The sequence below is a fragment of the Leuciscus leuciscus genome, assembly GCF_965113295.1.
Source record: "Leuciscus leuciscus genome assembly, chromosome: 9".
Lineage (NCBI taxonomy): Eukaryota > Metazoa > Chordata > Actinopteri > Cypriniformes > Leuciscidae > Leuciscus > Leuciscus leuciscus.
The window spans coordinates 36,859,083-36,872,406 of NC_138733.1; the positions used below are offsets into that span (position 1 = coordinate 36,859,083).

Here is a 13,324-nt window from a genome sequence, read left to right on the forward strand (position 1 = left end):
GGTTCTATGAATATGTAAATGAGCCCCGCCTCCACTCACTCACACCAGCTCAGAGATCCACTCGCTGACGTGATTGGTTACAAGGTAGTTTGTGACGTCAGAAACACCAGCGATTTCAAACCGTGTTTTTGAGACTGTCTTTGGTTCACTGCAGTTAAGGAGAAAATACTCAGCAATGGTGTTGACTTATGAATTTGCACATGGTTTGTCTTAAAGCATATTAAAAACACCACATAGACATATAAACAACATTTAAAAGCTTGATTTTCATCACAGGGGGACTTTAATACGCAGAGATGCAACGTATCTCTATAGAAAATATAAAAATATTTTAAGCAGCAACACTTTTAAAAGCATAGATGCATTGACACCAGATATGAGGTCAAAGTAAACAGGTTTCCAGAAACAGCAACAACTTTTGTTCATACGACTGCCTTAGGAGTTTGCTTTAAACAGTTGTATCATTAGAAGGTCTTCTTTCTGGCTGTAGAAGAGGGGAATCATCCGGGCTGGACTGGGGCTCAAATTCAGCCAAATTCATTAAATAAATTAATGATTAAATAAAAGATAGTAGTAATAAGTAATAATGGATAATTTTTGAATTTACTGCAAATGTGTTAAACAGTATTAATATTGCATTATATTGCAAGGCTCTTAATTATTGAATTAATATTTTGCAGTTATTAGAACTGAATGTACAGTAGGTCCTGAATAATGACCATAATTCTTGTATAGAATCCAGAGTTTAACTGTAAGATCAAGATGGGCGAAAGCCAAGCTCCTCATTACCATGGATTTATGGTTTCTATAATAACAGCAACAATAATATAGATAATAAAAATAAGATAAGATATTTAATAATAAGATATTTGCAATGAAAACATCTTAAACACTATAAAACAACCTTGTTTGTCATTATATTACCCATGATTTAATATAAGGCTAATAATAGTAAGATTAACAGTAAATGCCATAATGTCACACAGCTTTAGTAACTGCATGGTCTTTTTTATAGTGGTGGCGCTGTGTGTGTGAAGAGCTTGTAATTACTGTTGTCTACAGTTAACCTTGACACTTGAGTGTACATGGGAGCTATTCAAACTGGGTTCAGGTTCACCACAGAGCCTTTAAAGTGCCCCTATTATGCTTTTTTTTTTTTATATTACCTTTCACTCAGTGTGTAATATAGCTGTCTGTGAATGTAAAAGTCTGTGAAGTGCACGATAGATAAAGTTATTGTCTCCCAAAAGAAAGACTCGACTCTGAACCGCCAAAACGGGTCGTCTGGAATCCGTCCTGCGACTGCTGGATTAATGCGGTTTAATCAGGTAGCGGCTTCATCGTTTGGCTTTTGCTCTCTGTTTCCCAGGTGCTCCACTAAATAACTGCGCTTAATGTGTTGGGGTGTGGAGGGGTTTTGGCGATTGGCCCACCAGGAAAAGTTCAGGTGCTCCCGATCGCCAGTCAATCTACTTCCCAGCCAATCACGGGCCCCTTCCTAGCCCTATTGTTAATGCGGCCCTGGTGCTGACGTGCATTAATATAAATTAATAAAGAACACTTTATGACTTTACAATTTGTTGACCAGCTGATGCCATAATGGGAGTCTTGATTAGTGCTGCTAGAGATAGAGATAGAGATGGAGAGAGCTCTAAATCCAATATCCTTCTGAGAACTTTTACAGCTTAATGACCCCCCACCCCCATCTCTCTTTCTCTTTCAGGCTTTCTCACGCTACGGTCTTTTTCTCACTCGTTGTATCTGGCAAATGATTGCAGCACTGTGTATTTGGTGCCTTTACCATCCTTCACTCTCACTAAAATTGACACAGTGACATTACATTCATTGATACAGTAGCCCCAAAAAAGTATTTGGATGCTAAAGTCAGGCGTCTAGTAGTCATTTCAGAAGTCAGGGAGGCAAGACTGTTCGGTATAAGAACAGAAAAAATCTTTTTAGAGGTTTGTTTCTCCAATTTGCAGCAAATTGTCGAGGGCTGGGCAGGACAAAATGTCAATGAGCTTTCAATAAAACGTGGCTGCCTATGCGGTATAAAAACAAAAAGAAATTGGTCCTGGTCTCTTCCCTTTTGCCTAATAGGTAGGAAAACTTCAACACCCACAATGCACTGGGCATGGGCACGCCCAGTCTGTTTCTATTGGATAAGCTTGACCAGAGAACTTGAGTAGGAAACACCTCTTAGCAAACTTTAAAAAATCTGCAAACTTGCACTTTAAGCATTGCAGTTCACATAGAATGCTCTATGTGAAATGCAATGCTTAAACTGCAAGTTTGCAGATGTTTTTTGTCTTTAAATGATAAAACAATAGATGTACTATTAAAAAACACAAAGTGTTCATAAAAAAAATATATATATATATATTTATATATATATATATATATATATATATATATATATAGTGCTTCATTTTGCAGAATATACTGTATTATATATATATATATATATAGAAAATAAAGTTTTGTTTTTCATGTTGCTTTGATTCTATAAAAGCATAAGAGGGAGAAAAGAAACTTATACAGTCACTGAAAAGGTTCATAAAACACTCTTTACCAAGTTATTTTAAAACAACAAGACCACACTTCAGGTCTACAGATGTTGAATCCTCAAATTAACTAATCATGTGACATTTCTTTAGTAAGGATACAGGATCATGGGCTTTTCAATCCATCCAAATAAGATTAATCAGCGGAACTGTGACCACAGTTACGGCATCACTGTCCGGAAATCTCCTGGAATCAGTGTTGCCCTTGTCTCTGTACGGGAATGAAGAGTCAGGGCTTTTTCAACGTGTTTGCTGCACATTCGGGCCCTCAGTCTTTTGTTGTATACTGCATCTTTGATCTGCTTTATGTGCTCTGTGTGCAGGGTGGGTGTTAACTCAGTCACTTCTGCAGATTTTTTTTTTAGCATTTGCGCGTGGCTGGGTCATAAGGTCTTCCATTAGTCATGGTGCTTTTGAGAGAGACACACGTGTGTGTGTGTGTGTGTGTGTGTGTGTGTGTGTGTGTGTGTGTGTGTGTGTGTGTGTGTGTGTGTGTGTGTGGGAGCGAGTATAATAGGGAGTGAGAAGAACTTCCTTTTTTGTTTGTGTTAAAATATCAATCAATAGTAAAACCTTACGCTCTTTTACCTTAAAACCCTTTACGGTTCCCTTTGTTTAATGTCCCTCATCTCTATCAAAAACAGATTACAGTTTTTTTCCAATTGCTAACATACTAAAATGACATGCACAGCACAATTATTTCAACTGACACACAGAGAGCAAAACCTCCAAAAGTATAAATGTCTACATTTTCTGCTTTACACACATTTTGCAATTCAAAATGGCACTTTTTATATGCACTGAACACGGTTCTCTGCATAAGACACAACAATCTGACATAAAGTCACATGTTTGCCATTTCAAAACACTGCCATTCAAAATGACACACATGAGCTAATTGGCCAATACATGTGCCACCTGACCAAACACCTCAATGGTTAATTGTTAACACTTCAAAAATTTTTAGTTTACTGTTTTTTTTTGTTGTTGTTTTTTTTGTGAGCATATTTTTGTTCAGTCCAATGTAAATATATCTGCTGTGCATATGTTGCACTGACTTGTTTGGTGAAAAATAAAAAAAATAATGTTTCAACAGCGTGTGTGTGTGTGTGTATCTGCAAATATTTCTGTGCATGTGAACAATCTGAAGAATTTCCTACAATTTGAACTATTTTAGTATTATGGCAAAGCAGTGCTTTTCATTATGCCCAACAGTGTGTAGTTGGTTAGACAAAAATCTGGTAATATGAATGAAGTGTGTGCCATTTCGTGCAAAAGTTTGATTTTGACATTTTGGTTGCAGTGCTTCATTTTGCAGGCTATATTAGGTATTTTGCAGTTTGGGCGTGTGGTTTTGTGAATTGTGTTAAGTATTTTGATAAAACCAGCCTAGTTTGCGAAATTGTGTGTTAGCAATTGGAAAAAACTGTAATCGACAAAAAGTCCCATAGCCACACTCTTTAAAACACAGGCAACTAAAGATCAAAGAATTCACAACATTCGATTACAATAGTAATGTTTTTGGTAACACTTTTTCAGTGTCCTTGTTACATGTACTTATCATAGTAAATTATGCATAATTACATGTAACTAACCCTAAACCAAATTCATAATCCTACCCTAACCCTATAGTAAGTACATGTAGTTAATTAATATTACTCAGTACTTAAATATATAATTACACTGTAACAATGACACCTTTAAAAAAAAAGTGTAACCGTTTTTTTTTTTTTTATAGAAATCTTTTGGATTAACTCGACTGAAATGTTATTTTATATTGAATAAATTTACACCATTTTAGTCAGAGTAGACGAACTTAAATTACTGAAGAACACATTATTGATGGATGATTCATGACATTTTAAGGGCAAGGAAAAAAGATAAAGGATAAAATGACAGTTTAATTTTGTCTTTCCAAAAACGTTTTTTTCTGTAATCCAAAGCTTTAATTCTGTGTTCGTTATTATAAGTACAAATAGAGGCAGTGCCGTTTTATTATATATGTTATAATATTCTGCTTTCCGGCTACTTTACTCATCTGTAATTTTCAATTAAAAATGGCAGCTAATATTTAGCTGTATCAATTTTTAACGGTGCATTTGAAACAAAACAAATAGTCTTTTTTTCTTAAAGGTTGTAAAGGTTCAACCAAACCTTTAAAGGTACATTTAAAAAAGAGCAGAGATGATTTAACTACATGGCTGCTAAAACTCAAAACAAAAACATTTTAAACTAAGACTGATAAAACAAAAAATTGTATTCAAAAAGATGGATGAGTCGGTCTACGTGCTCGAGTGAGAGCTGAGTCTATCCTAGGGAATAGAGCAGCGCCCAGCAGTCAGACAAGTCAGACGGATATAACATTTTACCATCACACATATATCACAGTATAACGTCCCATCACGCAAAACTGTCACTGCAAGAAAAGATGCTCTGTACCAAAGGAAAGTTTCTACGCTGAAACACAGCCCGTCGAAGACTATCACTAGCCAATTCACCTTTATTTATACAGCACTTTATACAGTATAGATTGTTTCAAGGCAGCTTTATAGTGATAACAGGAAAATTATGGATTGTGGCTGTTGTTCTTGAGAAATGCCACTACTCGTGGACCACACTGAATCCTATGGAACGCTAATTTGCCATTACATCACTGGGAATGGGAAAATGGGAAATACCAAGTATTAGAGTACTGGGTATTATAAATACTCTAGTATTAGAGACGCGCAGAAACGATCACTCTTTGAGTCTATGTTTCTCTCAGTTCTCCGGTCTGGACATGCTCTCGCAAAGCTAACTTATCAGACCTCAAGATGCCGCGCAAAATACCACCATAACCAGTCAATTTTAAACACACACGTTCAGTGTTTTCATCCGTCATGTGCGAGTGCTTAAGTACTCAGGTACTCGTGCCCATCCTCAATAGTACACGTGTTCACTTAATATCTCTTAGTTTGTGGCAGTTGTGTAAATGCAGGGCAACCATGAGGATGTGGCTCCTTCAAAAATATTTAAAAGTTCTCTTTCATTCAATTACATTATTTATTTTTTAAAGGAGTATTTTGAGCAGTGAAGAAGAAAGTGTTTCAACCTGCCCTGATGTGCAGTGACTGCAAATCCTCTCCTCTCTCCGTAACTGTGTGTTTTTATGTCTTCCTCTGTCTAAGATGGTGTTCACAGAGTCTGTACTTTAATACTTTGTGTTCTCTCTGTTAGGGTTGTCAAACGTATCAGTACTTCAAGTAACGGTCGGTACCAGTGTTGCCAACTTAGCAACTTTGTCGCTAGATTAAGCGACTTATCAGACCACTTTAGCGTTTTTTTATTTTTTTAAAAAAGGAAACAGTTTCTTTCCTACTTTTTTCCACCAGTACTGTCCTGCCAGTGTCTTGCTTTCCCACTGCTGTCACACCTCTCTCTGCGTCTACCCTGTTCAGTGAGTGACACACACACACACACACACACACACACACACATTTGTTATCTTTTAGTAGAGCACAGTTTTTAGTATGACTGAAATATAAGTTTAATTGCAATACCAAAAGATTTATGGCACACAGCTCACAAATAATATAAACAAGATAATAATATCATAATAAAATTATGATAACCATTAAATGTCAAAACCGCAGCCTATCGGCTTTGTTGAAAAATGAAATATGATTGATTCACTGAGACATGCAGATTTGTTGAATCAAACTGTTAACTTATGTCATAAAGTCTGGTAACTTATGATAAGTGTTTTTAAAACGTCTCTTAGGGGTTGTTTGCTCATAAATCTGGCTGAACTGGTTAAAGTTAAGATAAATTTATCTGCAGTCGAGTGACTTACGCAAAGCTCCTTTTCACATTCAAGATTTTTTTTTAACAATTTTATGTTATCTGAATCGGCGACTAGCGATTCTGCTATTTAACTGTTTCTCAGGAGCTCTGTTATATGTAAGCTCTCGAATTAAATATGAAATATGTAAGCTCTCTTGGTTTTTATTGACTCAAATACTGAGGTTTACCTAATTGATAATCAAATATCCCAAAATATTCATTTTTAGGCCTGTGTGAGGAAATGGCCTACAATAATTATTATTTCACGTTGATACTAAACGCAACCCATAGGAGTTGTTCAAATTAATGGGACAGTCTTATGTATTCATTTATTATTTCAATTTTAATTTTCATTACCATTATTTTATTTTCCTGTTTGTCATATGACCAATCAGTCTTGGATGCTGATTCCTGCTGTTTGCAAGCGTTTTCACAAAGAAAAGCACACGTTTAGTCCTTCTGTTCTCCTGCTTGATCACTGGCTCTTTAAGAGTGCTGGAAAGCTTTATGTGAACTTGATCACAGTCCAACAAAGCACTAGTTCATAAAGTGCTCTTAAAGGAAAAACTTACGTGAAGGGTTAACCTCAGAGCACAGTAGCTCTTAAGAAAGGGTGGCGTCGGCCGGGAGACGTCAGAGGTCTGAGAACGTCAGTGATATTGAGCTGCGGTTGGGCTTCCTGAAGCATAGAGTTATTAGAAGCTCTTGATGTGAGCTGTAATGGATGTGGTGAACTGTGGCCCCTCTAAAAGCAGACAAAGTGCACTTACACAGCATTGACACAGCAATTAACTCTTGTTGCTTTTGGGTTTGCGTATATCTAAATAAACAATAGTGTGCTTGTATGTGAAAATCTGTGTTCACAGTTTGAAATACCACATCCTCTGTCCCCTAATGTGGGTATGTCTTTGTATAGCTTGCCATTTCTCACCAGTCTGTATGGAAGCTAGCCGTGAACCACATCCCCCTCCTCCGACCCCGTTGTCTCGTCGATTGACATTGTGTGACTGAGTTTCCGCACCTGTCTGGTGTCTGTTTGATGAAGTATGAGGTTTTGAGTTTGTTTGTTTGTAAGGTGAGATGAGCAGCATCATGTGGTTCACTGACTCATTGTTATGCTCTTCAGGGAAAATGCTGGCTGAAAATAGCAAGTGTTTGTTTTTAGACACACAAGGGTGCTATTTTTGTAACAATGTAGTTTTGTTTTTGTTTTTCGTTTTCAAGATATAGTTCATCCAAAAATGAAAATTGCCATAATTTACTGTAATTCTAAACCCATAAGACTTTATGGGAACACAAATTAATCTAATATTCTCCCATTACTTTTGAAAGCTTCAAAAAGAATATAAAGACTAGGGGCCCTATCTTGCACCCAGCGCAATTTACTTTATACACCGACGCATGTATCATTCCTATTTTGCACCCGCGCACAGCGGACTTTTCCCTCCACAGACGCACGTCAGTAAATTAGAGAATGAACTTGCGTTCCCGGGGGCGGTTCAGCGAAAAGAAGAGGCGTGTTCCGGTGCAAACGTTCCCTGGTGCTATTTTGCAGTTTCAGAAAACAATTCCGCCACTGACCAGGAAAAACCTAGTCTAAAGACAGTGGCGCGTTATCATTGGAGCGTTCAGATGCTATTTTAAGGGCGCATGCTTGGCCATAATGTAGCGTGTGCACAACGCGCATACACTTTGCTTTTCTCATCTACACAGACACAGCAGTTTTCATTTTTGCAAACATAGTTCGAATTACAGGGGACAGAAATATCAGTTTTGGGGGGGTCAGATAATTTTTCTGATATTGTGAAAAAATATTATTACAGTTACAATACAAGTCAACTCCTATTTTCACTGTAGGAACATTTTAATGTAAAGCGATTTCAGACACCCCTATTGTGGACCGTACCATTTTTAACCACCGTGGCTAGAAGCAACGGAGATAGAGAACGACTTCAACTTCTCAAGCAAGTGTCAACGTTTAATGACAAAACGCTAGTTTCATAAAGTATCATTCTTTTCAACATTCCTTATTTGTATATTCAAAAATATTTAAAATAATCTAATTTAATACAGTTATCATTTTTCAATGTAAATTAATTAATTTTATTGGTAACAGCCTAGTGTCTAATTATTTTAATTGAATATATTTATAAAATTTAAGAATTTGAAATGAAAGATGGAGCATACACTTAATAAAATTAGGGGAAAATGCCCTTTATAAAGTGTTTGTATTGAAACAGTGATGTATTGAAACATTGACAATTTAAGTTTGAATGGAGTAAAGCCTCTGTTTAAGGAAATGTAATTTTGCCAAAAGAAGAACTTTTATTTTAAATAAATGTTAATTTTAAATCAGCCTACTTCAGTGTGATATGTTACCATATTATCATGCTTAACACTAAGAATTTGAATAATTGTAATGTGATGATCAGATGCAGATATCTAAATATAGGCGGTTTGCGGGTGGATCATTTATTTTTAACAGTGGATTCGGGTGACTCAAAGTGCACCAGATTAATGAATTTATCTTTAAAATGTACTAAATTTTCTTACGGGGGGGCATGCCCCCGGACCCCCCTAGAGATACCAAGCTCCACCCACAAAAATGCAGTGGGAAACACATCAGGCTAAAATCACATGATGATCTACAAAAAAATACACATTTAATTATCTTATTATTAAAATACAGTATTATGATTTTACCACCTCCGCCTCATTTTGAGCCAGGAAAAACCCTGAAATAGGCAATAGGCTTTACTAGTAATTAGAATGGTATTTCAGTGCACTTAACTTCTAACTTAAGAAGGAGTTGAGTTTGGGAGTTTTGGGAGTTGATCAAAACAGTTCTCTTTTGGATATATAATAACAATGAGATATTCTGTAGCCTACTGATTATCAGTTTGTCGCATGTTTAGACCTTGTATGTGTGTTGCACAACACATGTTGCACTTGGCGATCACGGTGGGGATTGATATGGTAGTGCACCATGATGGTCATAGAAGAAGTGAAGGAGCAGTACCCCCCAATTATGGTGGGGTAATTCGCACTCTGTTTGCAAACCATACATAATTACAAGGAAAAAATATTCCACACGAGGGAAATCATTGAAGATGTGAAAAAAATAGGCATAAATCTAGCTTACACATTTACCCAAATTATTATACGCCTGTTTAACCGAAGCTCATTTGGGTGGGTTTCTCCAATCCCCATACAATGTCACTTCTCTGTGTTTTACAGCCCTGACGAGAACGTCGGTCTCCTCGGCTGTGAACCGCTCCTGGCGCGCGCCTGGCAAATCCGCCGCTATAATAGCAATCCGCTATGGAACAAGTGCGCCTGCTCTTAAAGGGAATGTGAGATGATGCTCTGATTGGTTTATTTCAGGTTACGCCCAAACCACACCTATGAGTAATGTAGCTACTTCAGACCAACTCATTTTAGATTTGCGTCGGGCGCAAGAGTCATTGATCCCGCCGGTATAATAGCAACAGTGCCGAGATCCGCCCACAAAGTTACTTGCGTTTCGCGTTTGATACTTGCGTTTCAGATCGTTAAATAAGGGCCCTAAGGGTGTAAAAATATATCGTGAATATATAAAAATATATACACACACAAAGTAAAACCAAATTTAGCATTTTAATCAACAGTACAATTTTTTTTTAAACCTTTTACTATATGTCTTGAAGTATCGCAATAATATCGTATCGTGAGTTCGGTATCGTGATATGTATCGAATCATGACATGAGGGTATTGTTACACCCCTAATAAAGACTTTGTAAAAGTAATCCAAATGAATTGAGCGGTTTATTTAATTAGACTCTTATTCTCTTATAAACATTGATCAACGCACATACATAGAGCAAGCATGGTTGAGCTTCTGTTTACCATATTTGAAATGTTCACGTTGATCACATTTCTCTTTTTTTCTCACATGCAAAAATGTTTTATGTAAGTGTTTGCTTAGGTATTACTATATACTACACATATTTTTCAGTCATGTGACTGGTGTGGAGACATGTAGGGCAAAACATCCATAGAACTGCATCACAGACCTGTCAATTTCCCATCTGTTTCAAGCCACAAATATTTTGATCGCCTCTCAAAAGAAGAAAAACAATTGTATGTGGACAAAATGCAAGTTTTGGGCTCTTGCGATCCATATACAGCAGATGCTGCAGTATTTCAATCACTAAAACTGTGGGACATTATAAATGCTCAGCGTGAAAAACACTTGAAGTGCCTTAATATGCTAAAACAGTGGTACTATTAAAAAGATCAAATTCAGTATAAACTTATTGATGATGCATAAAGGTAAGCAGATGAGTCCAGAATACAAACGCAACACGTTAAATGGATGTGGCATATAATTAAAAAAAACGTTTTCAATGTAACACTTTAGAGAAACTGTGCGTTGCTTTTATATTCTGGGTTCATCTGCTTGCCTGTACTTACTATGCATCAGCAATAAGGTTTACATTGAATTTGGTCTTTTAATATCACTGCTTACTATATTAGTACTTAAAAATAACTGGCAGCCAATAGAGGAAAGACTTGTTCTTATAAGGGTGTGACATCAGATGAAAACTCATAATGATTTGCTCATATTTGAGCCCCCTCAAAATGACACCACAAATTGTTGAGGAGAGGTGTGCTTTTACTTTTCTAAATCATTTCTAAATGGGTCTGACAGGCGAGACCAGAGGCATTTCTAGCAACCAAAATATCATACAAAATCCATTCAGGACACCTTTGCAACTGCTTAGTAATGCTTTGGCCATCTCTCATAAAACTCTAGTAGCAGTCCTAGTAGTTTCTAGTGCTGTGGATGAAAATACTCTTATATAGTGCACTATTTGAGGGGACAGTTATTTGTAGTGGTGTCCAAAACGATAATGAACATTATCGAGGGCACTCGTTCGATTCTACTCCACTGAGCCTGTCTAGGATAATTTGGAGTGCCCTCTGAAATCAAAATGTAAGTTTTTTTTTAGCTTTTAGGACGAAAATGTTAGCCTTTAGGTTATGAATAAGCTGCCGTGTTCCAAAACAATGACAAAATTCGCATTTAGGAGATACAAGCATTCAAAACTTAGTCTCTCACTTCCGCTAAAATGGAACACGGAGACTATAGCTTCTCATCACATCTTCTGTCCAATCAAATGCTCTCCAGAATCTAAAGCTCCGCCCCATATGCTATAAACAACACCTGGCCAAAGCGACCGTTGACACGTCACAGAGCAATATGGGTTGGAGATGTGTGTTCGGTTGCTCAAACGTTCGAGTTTTATTCCGTTTTCCAACTGTTTGTTGGTTATGAATGAAACGGCTAGAATTTATTCACACCTCTACTATTGAATCCAACGTATCATCAGCGCTCGGATTCACTTCCATGTCGCTGTGAAGTACGACTTGCAGTCTGTGAGGTAAACTAAATGATATTGGCTATTTGAAAAGGGGGAGGAGCCATTCAATATGTCCCGCCTTAGCTTCCTGTTTCAGTGGAAATTACGTCAGTGCATCAAACAAAGCTGCGCTTCTGAGGCACTTCAGTGGGACTTTAAATAACGGGCCAGTGCGGTGCCAAAATCAGACTTCTGCCGGATTATGACCCCCCTGCTTCTCCCTACCACACAGGAAAATGAGACACGACAGTGCACACATTTCTTTACCCCCTCAAGTTTACCTTATTTCAATGGAAATTTTGCTTTTACTTTCATCTTTTTACTTTACCTTTGTGTTTTATTTTACAGCTAACCTTTGTTTGTTTTGATTTTTGTTGAGGTTCCCATGGTTTGGCTCCAGCGCGCTCTCTGCCATGCCTCCCGCCAAGACAGATCAGCTGGACTTGTGGGCGGAGTCAGGGCTGGATGGAGACGACCAGGTGATGGTGGACTTCCTGTTGCCCACTGGAATCTACATCCAGATGGAGGTTCCTCGGGAGAGCACCATCCAACACATCAAACTGGTGCGTATGTTTCTTTACAAGCAGATTCTCCCTTTCAGAGTCTGGACGAACACTTCAGGTGTGAAAACTGGGCTTCAGATAACTATTAAAGATATTTTTGCAAACGCAAAGCAGCCCCTGGCAACCACCCAAAACAATCAAGCATTCTGGTGGAGTTTTCCATGTCTTCTGAAAATGTAATTTTTACCTTTTAGATTCTAGTTTAACCATTACCAGGAAAGAATGCAAGGGCACTTCAGATAGTTTATAGCTGAGCACTTCAGCTTCAGTCCTGAGAGGCCAGTGTCCTGCTTAGTTCAGACAAAGTTCCTCTGAAGCCCTATTCGGACGGTAATTGTTTCTCTTGCGGTCGTAAGGTATTTTCAACATTTAAAGGGGTTAGTCTGTGATTTTATTGCCGTCCGAATCCAGAATGTCAGTGTTTTTCTCCCACCACCCACGTAAAAGTCCCTGGCCGAATTACCTACTGTTTTTTGACCAACACCATTTAATTGCTGTCCGAATCCACATCTCTGAGTTTACAAGAAGAGATCACTTCAAAATTCATTGTTTCAATCCTTTTGATCACTGCAGAGCACCGTACGTGTGATAATTGTTGTGCTTCACTGTAATTTGCATGCATTTTAAAGATGTACACTTTTATTTCATCCCCGCTCCACCTCTGCGAACAAAAAGGAGAAAGAGAAAAAAAACAAGTAAACATTTGAAATGGGCCATTATTGTGGCAGCAATATATGATACAATTTTTAAATATGTAGGCTATTATACACAACATTAACAATACAAACCTGTAAATAAAAGGCTGCATTAACTTGTTTACGCTTACTTCCATATTTTTTAAATAACATCCTTTTGAGATAAAATGCAAGACATGAAAACCGCATACGCGCATCTAGCTTCCTATTTAAAAAAAATATATTTTTATTTAAATAATTAAATAATAAATAGAACATTATTTTCCTATTATTAAAT

At 37.2% G+C, this 13,324-nt stretch overlaps 1 protein-coding gene across 2 annotated transcripts in view; it reads left to right on the forward strand.

Moving 5' to 3' along the window:
- Positions 1 to 13,324, forward strand: part of pik3cb (phosphatidylinositol-4,5-bisphosphate 3-kinase, catalytic subunit beta) — a 68,272-nt gene that overhangs the window by 22,576 nt on the left and 32,372 nt on the right. For both annotated transcript variants that reach the window (XM_082180618.1, XM_082180617.1), the window contains exon 3: positions 12,169 to 12,352. In XM_082180618.1, the coding sequence (XP_082036744.1) occupies positions 12,203 to 12,352 (150 nt within the window). In that variant the 5' untranslated portion in view covers positions 12,169 to 12,202. The remainder of the gene's footprint in view (positions 1 to 12,168; positions 12,353 to 13,324) is intronic.